The following is a 15,870-nucleotide window of genomic DNA, read 5'->3' on the forward strand; positions in this document are numbered from 1 at the left end:
TCTGGAAATGGATGACTTCATGAGAAATCAAGAAACAATACAGCAGAATCAAAGAATTAAAAAAAAAAAACAGAAAAACATGAAGTATCTTATTGTAAAAAAACAAACTGAATGACATAGAAAATAGGTCTAGGAGGGACAATTGGAGAATTATTAAACCATCTGAACTTCATAATCAAGAAAACACCTTGGATGTCACAGTACAAGAAATTACCAAAGAAAATTCCTGAGATATCCTCAGACACAAAAATAAAATTCAAATTCAAAAAATTCACAGATCACCTCTAGAAAGAAATTCTCAAATGACAATTTCCAAGAATGTAATAGATTCAAGAGCCATCAAGCCAAAAAGGAAATACTGTAAGCAGCCATAAAGAAACAATTCAAATACCATGAAACTGAAATCAGGATCACACAGGACCTAGCAGCTTCTACACTGAAGGATTGAGCGTTATGGAATAGGATATTCAGGAAGGCAAAAGATCTGGGTTTATAACTCAGAGTCACCTATCCATCAAAACTGAGTATATTCTTTCAGGGAGAAAATGGAAATTCAATAATATAGAAGATTTCCAAGCATTCCTGAGGAATAAGTCAGACTAAAACAAAAAATTTCATGTCCAAACATTTGACAGAAGAGAAGCACAAAATGGTAAATCAAAAAGAGAAAATTGAAGGGACTCATTAAGGTAAAAATATTTATATGTCTAGCTGGAAAGAGGATATCTGTAATTCTCAAAAAATATTCTTTGAGGTAGAGAATATGGAATAAACTTAGTTAGAAAGAGGGTGAGGAAGCAAACTGATTATGATGATATCATGTATATGTAAATGTGATGATATGAAATGATATGTATGTATGATGTGATATGTACAAAAAGCAGGGGGTGAAAGAGATGATTACACTGAGAGAAAAGGGAAGGGATTGAGAATGTGGAAATTATATGACATAAAGGAAAGGATCATAGTGAAAGGAAATAGAGCAGGATCTCAAGGGAATAAGATGGTGGGAAATAGAGTAATTAGAAAGCTGAATGTGAATGGGATGAACTCATTAATAAAACTATACTAAGGAAAACAGAATATTGATGAATATATTGATTAAATAAGGTATTTGATAAAGAGATCTCTGAGGGTACACGCAGATTGTGAGACCAGAACTTGCAAGAAAGAACACAGGAAAAGTGCTGTCAGTTGGTGATGTCCTCTCATTGGGTCTCTGACTGGGTCCCTCACTCACTGGGTTTCAGTTACTGAGCTTGTTTTCTCTGACTGCTGTTCAAGACAGGCCTCTGACTTTACTCTTGGCTGGTGAAAGGGAAGAGAGACTTCTGAAACTCATTTGAAGAGGGTTTCTACTTTCCTCTTAAAGAGGAGTCCTATCTAAGAAGAAGATTGTAGATCTGCTTTGCTGCATAACAGTTTTGGAGAAGGAGAAAATTGAAGCTGTTTGTCCGGTACCTGCAGTTTCAGTAAACTGAACCTTAGGTGGCACCAAAATGCAAAAGTCAGCCAGCCAGCAACTGTGTTAAATGAAGCAATTTGCAGGGCAGCCTCATTAAGCAACATGTGGCTGAATTGTTTTAACATTGGATTTATTCCTGGACTCTTCTTAAGTCTACCATCCCTTTATATATCCAAGGGATGTTGGCATATGGATTTTTGATGACAGTTTTGACTCTTATGGTCCTTTAGGTTATATCCTATCTACCCTTTGGGATATTAATGCTAGTATCCATGGTTATGATGCTGAAAGTTCTCTTATCCATCTTTAACTATTGAAAAGTCATGATTATCATGATTAAGACAAAACTAGAAAACAATGGGCTTAAACTAAGGGTTAATTATCTTGAGACCAAGGTGAATAGAATTAAAATGTAATATAAAGAGTTGGCTAAGACACAAGGGGCAATGGAATTAGAGAGGAATTGAGGCAACCAAAATTGGACAAGAAACTCAAGCATTAGAAAACAATCCAGCCCTTATGTTTCCACTTAGGGAGGTGCCAATGATAACCCCAGAGATTGGGATCCTCAATATAAGAGTTCACAAGAGATTTACCCAAGCATATTTAGAGTCTTTTAACTCATCATATCATCAATAACCTTAAACCAAGCTATGATGAAAAACCAATGGCCATGATAAAACAATTTAAGAAGATAGTAAAGTAATATGATCCAACCTACCTGGACTTTGACATGTTAATGGATGAATTGTTATCAAAAGGGGAAAGAGCACATAAATGATCATCCTTTCTTTTTATATCCAAAAAAATTCATCAGCAAGAATTAGAAAGAGAAATTCTATTAAAAATAACTCTAGATAATGTAAAATATTTGGAAATCCATCTACCAAGACAAACTCAAGAATTAAACAAAAACAACTAAAAAACTTATTCACAATTAAAACTAGATCTAAACAATTGAAAAAATATTAATTGTTCAAGGATAGGATAAGATAGTATAATAAAATGACTATTCCATCAAAACTAATTTACTTATTCAGTGCCATAGCTATCAATCTATCAAAAAATTTATAGAATTAGAAAAAAATTATAACAAAGTTCATTTGGAAGAACAAAAGATCAGGAATATGAAGGGAATGAATGAAAAAAAATGTGAAGGATGGAGTCCTACCACTACCAGATATTAAACTGTATTATAAAGTGGTGATCATCAAATATGGTACTGCCTAAGAGATAGAACGGGGATCAATGGAATAGACTTGGGGTAAAAGACCTCAGGAAGATAGTTTTTGATGAACCCAAAGATCCCAGCATTTGAGACAAGAATACTCTATTTGATAAAAAGTGTGGGGAAATTGGAGAATGGTATAAGAAAGATTAGTGTGAAATCAATATCTCATAGCCTATACCAAGATAATTTCCAAAAGGAAGGAACTTATTAGTATATTAGTTGAACACAGAATAGTATATCTGTTAGATCTATGGGAAAGTGAATTTAAGACCGAGCAAGAGATAGAGAACATTACAAAATATAAAATGAATAATTTTGATTAGTTTAAATTAAAAAGATTTTGTACAAATAAAACCAATTCAACCAAAATTAGAAGGGAAGCTATAAATTTTGGGAAAATTTTACAACAAAATTCTCTGACAAAGGTCTAATTTCTTAATGTTGTGAGGAGCTAAGTCAATTGTAAAAAAAACAAAAACAAAAACAAAACAACAAACCAGCTATTCCTCAATTGACAAATGGTCAAGTGACACAAATAGATTTTAGATAAAGAAACCAAAACTATCAATAAATACATGGAAAAGTGTTTAAAATTACACATAATTAGAGAAATGCAAATCAAAACAATAATGAGGTACCACATCATACCTAACAGATTGACCAACATGACAGTAAAGGAAAATAATAAATATTGGAGGGGATGTGGCAATATTGGGACATTAATGCACTGCTGGTAGAGTTGTGAATTGATCCAACCATTCTGGAAGGCAATTTGGAAGTATGCCCAAAGAGCATTAAAAAAGTGCATACCCTGTGATCCAGCAATACCACTACTAGAATTGTATCATAAAGAGATAATAATGAAAAAAAATATTTTTGCTAAAGTATTCATAGTTGTACTCTTTGTGGTGGCAAATAATTGGAAAATGGGGGGGATGTCCCTCAATTGGGTAATGGCTGAACAAATTGTGGTTTATGATGGTGATAGAATACTATGCTGTGCTGTAAGGAATGATGAACCAAAGGAATTCTATATCAACTGGAAGAACTCCAGGAATTGATGCAGAGTGAAGTGAGCAGAACCAAAAGAACATTATAGACAGAAAGTGAAACATTGTGAAACAATCCAATATAATGGACTTTGCTATTACAAGACAATCCCAATTCCCCTCGACATCAAGAGAAAGAACTGTGGAAGTAGAAACCAGGAAGAAAAACAAATGACAATCATTTGTTTATATAGATATATGATCGGCGGTTTGTATTTCAAAAGAGTACTATATTGCAAGAACGAATAATATGGAAGTGGTATCAGTGATAACATCTATATAACCCAGTGGAAGTGCTTATTGGATTTGGGATGGGGGAAGGAAGAGGGGAAGGAAATAAAATGAAATATGTAAAGAGGTAAATATTTTAAAAATAAAATTAATTTGAAAAACTGAAAGAAGTTTCTACTTATAACTAAAAATTTTATATATTACATATATATAACTAAAATTTTTATAAATTAAAGTTTATGGCAGGGACTAGGTATTGACCAATATCTCACATCCTATAGCAAGACAAGATCAAAATGGGTATATGATTTATATATAATGAGCGATACCATAACTAAATTCGGGGAACATAGAATAGTTTATCTTCCAGATTTATGGAGAAGGGAAGGATTTAAGACTGTAAGAATAGCATGCAAAAGATGAGCAATGGAATGTTGAAAAATACATGATTGATGGGTAAAGACCTTTGGAAGCAGAGGAGTATAGCTGTAGAACAGGGATGGGGAAAGATGCCAGGGAAAGAAGGGGTTTTTTGAGACTTGATCTCAAAGGGAGAAGAGGTTTTCTTGCCTTACTGGAGATCAGCCAAGAGTGAGCTGAAAGATACCCAGGAGTATCTGCCTTGGGACTTCTCAAGAAGAAATTTATAACTGCCTGACAGCTGAAGAGAGATTCAGATCCCATTGGACCTGTAGGGGCCTCAGACTCAACAGTCCCCCACAGTCTAATAGCATCTGCCTTATCTTGCCTTAATCCCAAGATATTCTAGTTTATCTTAAAGAGACACTGGGAAGGGGGAGGTGAATTTCTGGTTTGCCCAAGGCATCCAGAAAGAAGGATCTCTTAGGATTTAGATATAGGGACACCACTAATCTCAACCTGAACTGCCCACTTCCAGATATCTTGTGTTTATTAAACCAATTTAAACCACAGTCAGATTGGAAGAAAGGGATTTATTCAAGGATCTTTGAGGAGGCTAATTCTCTAAGGTTAGTGAGCAGCCAATTCAAAGTACTTGTCAGGACTCCCCGCTGAGTCATGAACTGAGGAGAGGCTTACAATTCTAAAGGACTGTGCCTATTAATTCTGGGGTAACCCTCCTATCACTCAATAGGGGAAACGTTTCCCTAACTTACTTACACCAGCACATCACCCAGGATCACCATTTCCCAGAGATATTCCTCGGCTATCATAGACCAGGAGAAGAGAGTGAGAGAGTACAAGAGCCATTCTACCTTGACTACTACCTTTCCTCATTCATCTGTCTATCTTTAACATCTCTCTTCAGATCAATAATTACTAAGCAAACAATAACCATTAGAAGACCAAAACAAGAAACAGAGAGTATTTTAAGATATAACATGAATAATTTTGAATTGAATTTTAAAAGGAGCATGCTTTGATCTGCAGTTGATCAACTGTGAAAGTTGTAGCTACTCTCAAAAAGACAGCAATCTGGGACAGCTCTGAAGGACTTTTGACCAAGAATGTTTTACACCTCTAGAGAAAGAAATGTGGGAGTCAGTTGCAGATCAAAGCATACTCCCTTTCACATTATTTTATGTACAGTTTATGTGGCTCTGGTTTTATATGAGTGTTCTCCTATAAAAATGACCAATATGGAATTATGTTTTACATGATAATACATGTATAATCCATTTCAAATTACTTACCATCTCTCTAAGAGGGGGACAGAAGGGAAGGGGGAAGACAATTTGGACCTAATAATTTCAGAAAACATATATTGAAAATGCTTACTAGATTTAATTGGGAAAATATAATATCTTTAAATAAAATTATTTTAATTAAAGTCAAATTTTAAAAGATAAAAAGCATCAGAGATGATTAAGCAACATGCTAATCAGATATGGTTTGATTTCTCATCAGCAATGCTGAATGACATACAGCTTCTCTAATAGCATAGGTGATTTTCTATTGGAAATAGATGCCTGAACAAGGATTATTAACAAGAGCAATAAATAAATTGAGAGGAATATCAGTCACAACTGAATAAAAGGATGCTTTAGGGATTTTTATGGTACATGGGACACACTTCTCTTTCTTGAAGTTTCTTGTCCAGAAAATGGTTTGATGGTCTGCCTCCAATCCTCACCTAAGATCATCTAGAGACACTTGTCTCCTCATCTTCATCACACCTAGAACTCCAAACTTGACCTTGTCCACCAGGCTGATGGGCTGCCAGGAGCCATGTGGAGACAATGACATCAGAGAGGTCCAGTTTTCCAGTTCTGACCTCTGACGTATTCTAGATCTCCTGGCTACAGAAGTTCTTGGGAAGACTCAGAGGCCATAGTAGAGTAGGACCAGGTCACAGGAATCACAGAGCTAATGTGTAGGAATCAATCCATAAACTAGTGACCAAGAAGTATCCCTTGTTGAAGAACAATGTCTCAGAAATCATAAGATTTAGAGGTAAATGCCTGGGATTCTGTATTAAATGGGTGGGCCAAGTGCAATTAGTCACCAAAGGTCCAAGTGAATTATTAAGCTAAGATGAGGGAGAAGGTCATGAAAACATACCTTAAACGGAAGGTCCTAGAATCATTCTTTTCCTCTTTTGCAAGTCAAGGCTGATAGAGATAAAGGGATTTGCCCTTATATGCATCATCCACCTTCCCCAAGTTCACTGCTAAAGAGCAGAGCCTTTGCATCTGTCTCCATTCCTGACTCTTGATACCAGGAAATCTGTGGCTTGGACCATAGAAGTAATTAGATGTCATAGTGGAGACAGTGCTGAGCCTGGAGTCAGGAAGACCTGAGTTCAAATCTGCCCTAAGAACTCATTGGCTGTATGACCCTGGGAAATTCAATTGCTTGCCTCTGTTTTCCTAATCTGAAAAATGGGGCTAACTATAAAACCGAACACTTAGGGTTATTGTGTGGATCAAATGAGATACTGTTTCTATAAAAAATTCTTAGTCACAGTGCCTGGCACATAGTAGATGTTACATAAGTGCTTATTCCATTCCCCTTCACTTTTCCATAGGCAAGTTCAGTTGGTAGGTATATAAGATAGGTTGTGAAGACAAAATTTTTTAATAAACTGGATCTCACCAATCTACTCATTAGATCAAAGGAATCAATTAGTTGCCATTAATTAAGTGTTTATTATGTGTTCAGCCATATCCTAAATACGGAAGATGTAAATAAAAATTTAAAAACAAATTCTCTACCCTTGGAGAGTTCATAAAAGGAACCTTCCCCAAAGTAGAAAGAGCCTTGGCCATTCAATGTGAGGTGTGAGGGCTGACCTCTTCTCCTGACCTTGATATACAGCATAATGGAGTCCAGGGTTCAGATCTCACCTCTGATGCTTTCTAATTTTGTGTCATAGGGCATATGTCACTTGACTTCTCTGCAGTTTTCCCATATGTAAAATGATGGTGTCCAGCTAGGTGGCCATTGAGGGTCCCTTCTAGTCCTATCCAATCACCCTGAGCTAATTACTTTACTTCTCTAAGCCTCAGTATCCATATCTGTAAAATGAGAGGCTATCCATAATACCTGATACTTCAAAGTTTCCTTCCAACTTTATACCTATGGTTGATTATATAAAAGACCTTAGCAGTGGGAACCTCACTCCTACCTCTAAAACTCCTCTTCTCCAGGCTGTACATAGAAAGGAATCAGAGGTTTAGAAGAGCTCTTGAGGATTGATCTCTAAAATAATTTCATGTTTCCTCTGTAAGATTGGTAAACAAGGCCCTAAAAAGGATAAACCTCCAACACAGAGACAGAGACGAGATACCTACTTACCTGTGGGCATAATAGAACACATAGATGTCAGGGGGCTCCTCATCAGTGCTCCTGTGCTTCCTGGTGCTTCATGGCCTTGGGCATGTGTGGCTGGCACCACACCAGCATCACTACCTACAGGAAGAGAGGAGGGGAGACCAGAGCTCAGTCAAGTCATTATTAGAGGACTCCCAAAGGAAAGTACATTGTTGCTACTAACTGCTGAGAACAAAAATACATGGCTTCTCTGACTTTTCCCCACAGGATGAATACCCAACTTTTTCCCTTTAAAGCATGGACTCACTGATGGACAATCCTCATATGTGTTTGATTTAGTGGAATCAGAATCCCATCAATAAGAAGAGGAGAATCACTTTAGCACAGGGAGTGTGAAACTTTCCTCATATGGAGATGAGGAAGCCTGGAGTGATTACACTCATTCAACAGATATGGCACTAAGGAAAAGTTCCTACAGTGGCCCACTGGAAGGCTAAAGAGAGGAAGGACCTGGGAGGAAGACCCTTCTCCTTAGAAAGGCACAAACCAACCCTCTCTGGACACACTCCCCATTTCTTCCAAGGCCACACCCCAATTCCTTCGCTGGGAAGCTTATTTAAAATATGCTTACTTGGGAAGAGGCTGGAAGTGGAAGGCACTTGATCAGAAACAGAGGTTGTCCCTGACTTGACACTGTTGCCCTCTGTGGTTGTGTCAGAAGGACTGGGAGATGCTGTTGTGCAAACTTCCTGTGTGCTGGCTGGAGGCAGGGTGATAACTGGAGTTGGTGTTGCCTGTGGGTTTCTCTCAGTCTCTGGAGTCAGGCTGGCTGGCCCTGGGTCCTCCAATGAAGTAGCAGTTTCAAGGGAAGCTGTTCTTGTGCAGGCTGTGGGAGTACTTAAGGCAGGAAAGGAGCCTGGCCCTGGGCTCAGAGATTCGTGGATGGGATTGTGAGGTTCTGTTCCCAGGGAGGGTCCATCTCCTGTGGTGGAAAAGAGATAAGGAAAACTGACTTCTACTTGTGATGAGGAGCTGTCTGTCCAGAGAGATAATCCTGACGCCATTTCTGAGTCTACATCCATGCTGCTAGAAGCAATGGGGCTTGGTAGTGGAGAGTTAAGGGTCACAGCAGAGGCCAAGCTATTCTTTATATGTCCACTTTCCCTGCTGCTAAATTCAGTCACTGGTCCAATACAGAGGGAACCCTCAGCAGGGGTGGGCTTCTTAGGCTCCACAGTGTGAGGTTCAGCTGGGCTTGTCCAGACTCCAATCATGGCACTGCTTTTCCTACTCCCTAAAGAGGGTGAGGGGATATTTCTGGAATAACTGATCCCTTCACATAAATTGGGCAGAGAAGTAGAGGCCATGTCAGGTTGAAAAGTTACTCTAGGACCTGTGAAGAAGTGCTCCCTGTGAGTGATACCAGGGGTGTCTGCATTTGCTGGGAAGGTGCTGGACACTGTTTTATCTTCTGTTGGTCCTTCTATAGACACCAGTGAGGTGTTTATGTCTTCCTCAGACAGTGTTGGAATGATGGTGGGAGCAGTGGAAGTTAGGGCAGCTGAGCCTGGCTCTAGTGTGATAGGTCTCACTGACAAATCAGGATTTGGTGTGGTTTCTGTGGCACTTGAGGCTGTTGGAAGTGAATATAGAGGCACAATGGAGGTGATTTCAGTTCCTGGGGCTGAGCCAACAGTATTGAAAGAATCAACTGAAGTGGACCATAGAGAAGGGGGGGTGCTGCAACTCTCTCCAGGAGCTATTTCAGCTCTAGGTGTTTGTGCAAGGGGTGTAGAAAAAATTGTCCCAGATAGGCTGATGTTCAAGGGACCACTGGAGCCAGGGCTAGCTGTGGGTTCTACTGGAGTCATGGAGAGTGAGGGCCTTGCAATGGCAATGGTGACTCCAGAGGATATCTCACTTGGAGCTGAGGGTGAAGTGGGAGAGGACACAGTTCTCCTGTGCATCCCAGGGATGAGGTCACCTGCTCCAGTGTGCACAATGAGAAGTGGGGCTTGAGTACCTGTGGCTCTTAGAGTTGTCTCCATGACACATATGTCTCTTTCAATGTCTGTAATGGAATCTCTCCCCTTAAAGCCAGTCATAGGGATACTGATGGAGTCTGTTGGTTCTCTTCCCTGGTGAGATCCACTCACTTTCTTCAGTGTCCCTGAAGTCTCAGTAGGGAATCCTGTAACCAAAGCAAAGCAAAGTTGAAGTGTGCCTAAGGGTTGATGGGGGAAGTTTGGGGTCATTTGGACAGAGATCCCCAGAGCCTGTGAGGATTTTGTCCTTCCTGAGAAGTGCAACCAATCCCCAACCCCTCACATTAGCACCTTCTCCCTGACAAGCACTTTCAAAACAAAAAGACTCTGACAGTAATTAGGATCTGCTTCTGCTCTAGGGTGGGTGGCCACCATGAGAAAGTATTAAATAGGAAAAAATATTAAATAGGAAGAGACTGATATATAGATGAATCTGTCCTGTCATCTTGCCCTCAGATGAGATAGGGATCCAGGCTCAGACAAACTGCCTGACGGATACCTGCTCAGGTTAAATGGAAAATGAAGCAGTAATCATTTGTTTAGAATCAGCTACTCCATTCAGGGTTTTAGGTGCTGGCCTTAGAAAAGCCTGTCCTCCAGTAGCTGACTTTTATCATAGTAAATTATATGTATACACACAAACTAACACAAGAAATGGACAAAATCCTCCATGAGCTCTTCATCCAAAGGCTGACATCTGGGCAGACAGTAATGGGACAGAGGAAGTTACCAGGTCTTACAACCTAATCACAAACTCCCCCATCAGTGAGTGTCCTGTTCTTAGACTATGAAAATGAGTTCATATCATATCTCAAAGCTGGAAAACAAGGGCCCAGAGCATGGATGAATACCAGTATAATAGAAAGAAAAGAAATATTTTCTTATCCAGGGCACCTACAGTAGATTCACTGGTCACTGATCTCATGTCTCCTGGTGTTCCATGGTCTGGGATATGGGTGAAGGGCCCTACACCAATCTCACTCGCTAGAAGAATAAATGAGAACACAAATTTCAGCCACAGGTCTGGGGGTAGAAAGGACAAGATGTTGTTCCCTTATATTTTGAAGGAAACTCCAAAATATGTGCTCTCTTTTCTTCATCATTCATCGAGCAGAGAATCTCTCTAGTATTCCCATTCTCTCATTTTTTCAAACTTTTCTAATCTAATGACAGCTTTCCTACTTCCCCATCTGTAAAAAAACCTTCATTTTATCCACCTGTCCCTGAGAGCTATCATCTCTGAACTCTCTTCCCTTTTATGACTGAAATCCTTGAGGAAGCTCTCTATAAAAGGTGCTTCAAGTTCCCTTCTTTCTACTCTCTTTTTAACTACAGTCTGGTTTTCAACCTCATCACTCAAGTGAAATTGCTCTCTTCAGTGTTGTTAACAATCTCTTAATTGCAAAAATCTCTTAATGGCCCTTTCTTCATCCTCATTCTTCTGAAGCTTTCTGTAGTCTTTGATACTATCATCCTATTCTCTTTCATTTTTATAACAAAACTCTCCTGGTTCTCCTCTTACTTGTATGACTACTCTCTTTAGTCTGATTTGCTGGATTCTTATCTAGGCCATAAATGCTTAATGTAGGTGTCCTACAAGGCTTTGAGCTGGGCCCCTCTCTTCTTCTATGAGTTTTCACTCAATATTCTCCTAAACTCACAAGATTTAACCATCATCTATATATTGATGATTCTCAAATCTGGTCATCCCACTCCTTAATGTCTGTTGTGACCTCCATTCTTATGACTCCTATTGAACAACTGCCTGTTGGAAATTTTCAGTTGAGTGTGTTGTAAACATCTGAGCCTCAACATGTCCAAAAGTTAATTCATTGCCTTCCCCTGAAAACCTTTAACTCTTTTTTTCTTCTTGTAAATATTATTTTATTAGGTGATTTTCAAACATTATTCATTGGAAACAAATATCATTTTTTTCCTCCCCCCTCCCTCCCGCCACCCCTCCCATAGCCAGCACATGATTCTTCTGGGTATCACATGTGTCCATGATCTGAACCCATTTACATGTTGTTGGTATTTGCATTAGGGTATTCATTTAGAGTCTCTCCTCAATCATATCCCCTCAACCCCTATAGTCAAGCAGTTGCCTTTACTCATTATTTTTACTCCCACCACTTGTCCTCTGCTTGTTGGTAGTATTTTTTCTCCTAGATCCCTGCAAATTATTCAAGGATATTGCATTGACACTAATGGAGAAATCATTACATTCGATTGAACCACAGTCTCTGTGTACAATGTTCTCCTGGTTCTGCTCCTTTTGCTCTGTATCACTTCCTGGAGGTTGTTACAGTCTCCATGGAATTCCTCCAATTTATTATTCTTTTTAGCACAATAGTATTCCATCAACAGCATATACCACAATTTGTTCAGCCATTCCTCAATTGAAGGGCGTTCGTTCCCTCATTTTCCAATTTTTGGCCACCACAAAAATCACAGCTATGAACATTCTTGTACAAGTCTTTTTCCTTATTATCTCTCTGGGGTACAAACCCAGCAGTGCTACAGCTGGATCAAAGGGCAGACAGTCTTTTATCGCCCTTTGGGCATAGTTCCAAATTGCCCTCCAGAATGGCTAGATCAATTCATAACTCCACCAGCAATGAATTAATGTCCCAAATTTGCCACATCCCCTCCAGCATTCATTACTTTCCTTTTCTGTCATGTTAGCCAATCTGCTAGGTGTGAGGTGATACCTCAGAGTTGTTTTGATTTGGATCTCTCTGATTATAAAAGATTTAGAACACTTTTTCATGTGCTTATTAATAGTTTTGATTTCTTTATATGAAAATTGCCTATTCATGTCCCTTGCCCATTTATACAATTGGAGAATGGCTTGATTTTTTCTACAATTGATTTAGCTCTTTGTGAATTTGCATAATTAGACCTTTGAGAGAGGTTTTTGTTATGAAGATTGTTTCCCAATTTGTTGCTTCCCTTCTGATTTTAGTTACATTGGTTTTGTTTGTACAAAAACTTTTTAATTTCATGTAATCAAAATTATTTATTTTATATTTTGTGACTCTTTCTATGTCTGGCTTTGTTTTAAAATCTTTCCCTTCCCAAAGGTCTGACATGTATACTATTTTGTGTTCAACCAATTTACTTACAGTTTCCGAATTTATATCCAAGTCATTCACACATTCTGAGTTTATCTTGGTGTAGGGTGTGAGATGTTGAACCAGACCTAATCCCTCCCACACTGTCTTCCATTTTTCCCAGCAGTTTTTAACAAATAGTAGATTTTGGTTCCAAAAACTGGGCTCTTTGGGTTTATCATATACTGTCTTGCTGAGGTCATTTACCTAAGTCTATTCCACTGATACTCCTTTCTGTCCCTTAGCCAGTACCAAATTGTTTTGAAGACCACTGCTTTATAATATAGTTTGAGATCTGGGACTGCAAAGCCCCCTTCCTTTGTATTTTTTTTTCATTATTTCCCTGGATATCCTTGATCCTTTTTTCTTCCAAATAAACTTTGTTATGGTTTTTTCTCATTCAGTAAAAAAAGTTTTTTGGCAGTTGAATGGGTATGTCACTAAATAGACAGCTAAGTTTGGGCAGGATAGTCATTTTTATTATTTTAGCTCATCTTACCCATTAGCAGTTAATGTTTTTCCAATTGTTCAAGTCTGTTTTTAGTTGTGTGGAGAGTGTTTTGTAGTTGTGTTCATATAGTTCCTGTGTTTGTCTTGACAGATAGATTCCTAAGTATTCTATATTGTCTAAGGTGATTTTGAATTGAATTTCTCTTTCTAATTCTTGCTTCTGAGGTGTGTTGAAGATATATAGAAATGCTGATGACTTATGCGGGTTTATTTTGTATCCTGCAACTTTGCTAAAGTTGTTGATTATTTCCACTAGCTTTTTGGTTGATTCTCTAGGATTCTTTAAGTAGACCATCAGGTCATCTGCAAAGAGTGACATCTTGGTCTCCTGCCAATTTCAATACCTTCAATTCCTTTTTCTTCTCTAATTGCTACTGCTAGGGTTTCTAGTACAATGTTGAATAATAGAGGTGATAATGGGCATTCTTGTTTCACTCCTGATCTTATTGGGAATGCATGTAGTTTATCCCCACTTCAGATGATATTTGCTCATGGTTTTAGATATATACTGTTTATTATTTTTAGGAAAGACTCTTCTATTCCTATGCTTTCTAGTGTTTTTAATAGGAATGGGTGTTGTCTTTTATCAAAGGCTTTTTCTTTGTCTATTGAGATAATCACGTGGTTTTGTTGGATTGTTTGTTGATATGTTCAAATTATGTGGATGATTTTCCTAATATTGAACCTTCAACTCTTTCTAAGTTCCCTTTAGCTATCAAGGGTATCACTGTCCTCCCAAGTCATCCAAGCTCACAAGCCAAGTCATCATAATTTTTAAAACCCCTTACTTTCTTCTTTAGTAGAAACTCTAAGACTTCTAAGGCAAAGGCTAGGCAACCAGGTTATTCTTTACTGCTCACCCTGTCACCCACCATATCCAGGGTGTTGACAAGATCTATAGATTTTGCTTTCATCACATCTCTCCCATATTCTCTGTCTCTCATATAACCCTGTAAATACTCTCGTATAGGCCTCCCACACCTCATGTCTTAACTATTGCGGTAGTTACCTATTTGGTCTCTCTATCCTAAGTCCCATCCCACTCCAGTCCATCTTCCATTCAACTGTGAAAGTGCTTTTCCTAAAACCTAGGTCTGACCATGTCATTGTCCAAATCAGTAAACTTCAATAACTCCCTATTGCTTTAAAAATAAAATACAAAAACCCATTTAGCAATCAAAATGCTTCATTACCTTCTATCTTTTTCCTATGCTCGTTATATTTTATTCCTCCTCACCCTGTAATATTCACTTTTCATTGCACTGACTTTGCTCTCAATTCAACTTTGGCTCTACCAAATTGAAAATATGCCTACTGGGTTGCACCCAGTTACTTGGGAGTGGAGTTTGGGGGAGGATAGAGAATGTCTTTTCAAGACATTAGCTCACTATGCAGAGGGGCCACTCTCAAGTAAAACTCTGTTCTGTAAACACAACTGCTGAAATTTTTATGAATATATCCAAATGTCATGTTGTAATATTTGATCTTTGGAGAGAAAAATCTAGAATACTTTCCTCATATCCCTAACTTTCTTCAAGTCCATGCTAAGAGCTCCTCTGCTTCTTAGATGATCCTTCTAAATTCTAGTGCCCTGTTTCTCATGATTATTTTCAATTGATCTTGTTTTTAGATTGTGTGTACATTGTTGTTGGCATATTGTCTCCCCAATTAGACTGTCAGCTTCTTAAGATTAAGGGTCTTTCTTCCTATCCCCTGTGCTCTGCAGAGTGTGGGGAAACAGCAGAAACAATGAATGGCTATCAACTCACTGACTGACTGACATTGCCTAAGGAAATTTTCCCTGTCTTGCTATTATTCTACAAGTTCCAAACATGTTAAACTCAATACTAATCACCACAGAAGGGTCCTTGTAGCTCAGGGATGACCAGAGTGTGATACTATAGAGAGATGAGGGATCCTGAAATGCATTTACTCACCCAACTGACACAACAAGGTCTTAAGTGTACAAAAAAAAAAAAGAAGAAGCTCTAAGAGGGAAATGGGAGGGAAAGTGATTTCCCCTGAGATGTTAAGCTCTCCTCCCTGGACACATGTGACCCCCATCCTGCAGGGCTAGAGGAAGCCTGCTTCAAGCATTCTTCCTTAGGAACAGGATAGAGCTAACAGGTACATGAGCAAAAAGAGAAGTTGTCTCTGCCCTAGCACTGATGCCTTCTGTACTGTGGGAGCTGGGCTCAGAGAAGCTGATGTCCAGCTTTCCTTTGTGCTAGCTGGAGTCAGGATGATAACAAGAGTTGATGTTTCTCCTGAACTCCTCTGAGACTCTACAATCAGGCTGGCTATCCTGGAGTTCTCCAATGAGGATGTAGCCCCAGGTGAGCCTGTGCTTGTGGAGGCTGCACAAAAGGTAAAGGCAGGAATGAGGCTTGGCCACATGATGTTGAGTTCCTTTTATGAAGGACTCTTTCACCAATAGGGGTGGATTGTTTCCCCCTGTGATGAGGGCCTGGCA

General features: G+C 38.8%; 1 protein-coding gene across 4 annotated transcripts in view; it reads right to left on the reverse strand.

Moving 5' to 3' along the window:
• Nucleotides 1-15,870, reverse strand: part of LOC103102194 (mucin-16-like) — a 139,848-nt gene that overhangs the window by 93,211 nt on the left and 30,767 nt on the right. For 3 of the 4 annotated variants that reach the window (XM_056820583.1, XM_056820582.1, XM_056820581.1), the window contains exons 7-8: nucleotides 8,361-9,920; nucleotides 7,754-7,867 (exon numbers count right to left, since the gene is read on the reverse strand). In XM_056820583.1, coding sequence (XP_056676561.1) covers nucleotides 7,754-7,867; nucleotides 8,361-9,920 — 1,674 coding nt within the window. The remainder of the gene's footprint in view (nucleotides 1-7,753; nucleotides 7,868-8,360; nucleotides 9,921-15,870) is intronic. The other variant, XM_056820584.1, reaches the window with a different exon arrangement.

The sequence above is a fragment of the Monodelphis domestica genome, chromosome 3 (genome assembly GCF_027887165.1).
Source record: "Monodelphis domestica isolate mMonDom1 chromosome 3, mMonDom1.pri, whole genome shotgun sequence".
Classification (NCBI taxonomy): Eukaryota; Metazoa; Chordata; class Mammalia; order Didelphimorphia; family Didelphidae; genus Monodelphis; species Monodelphis domestica.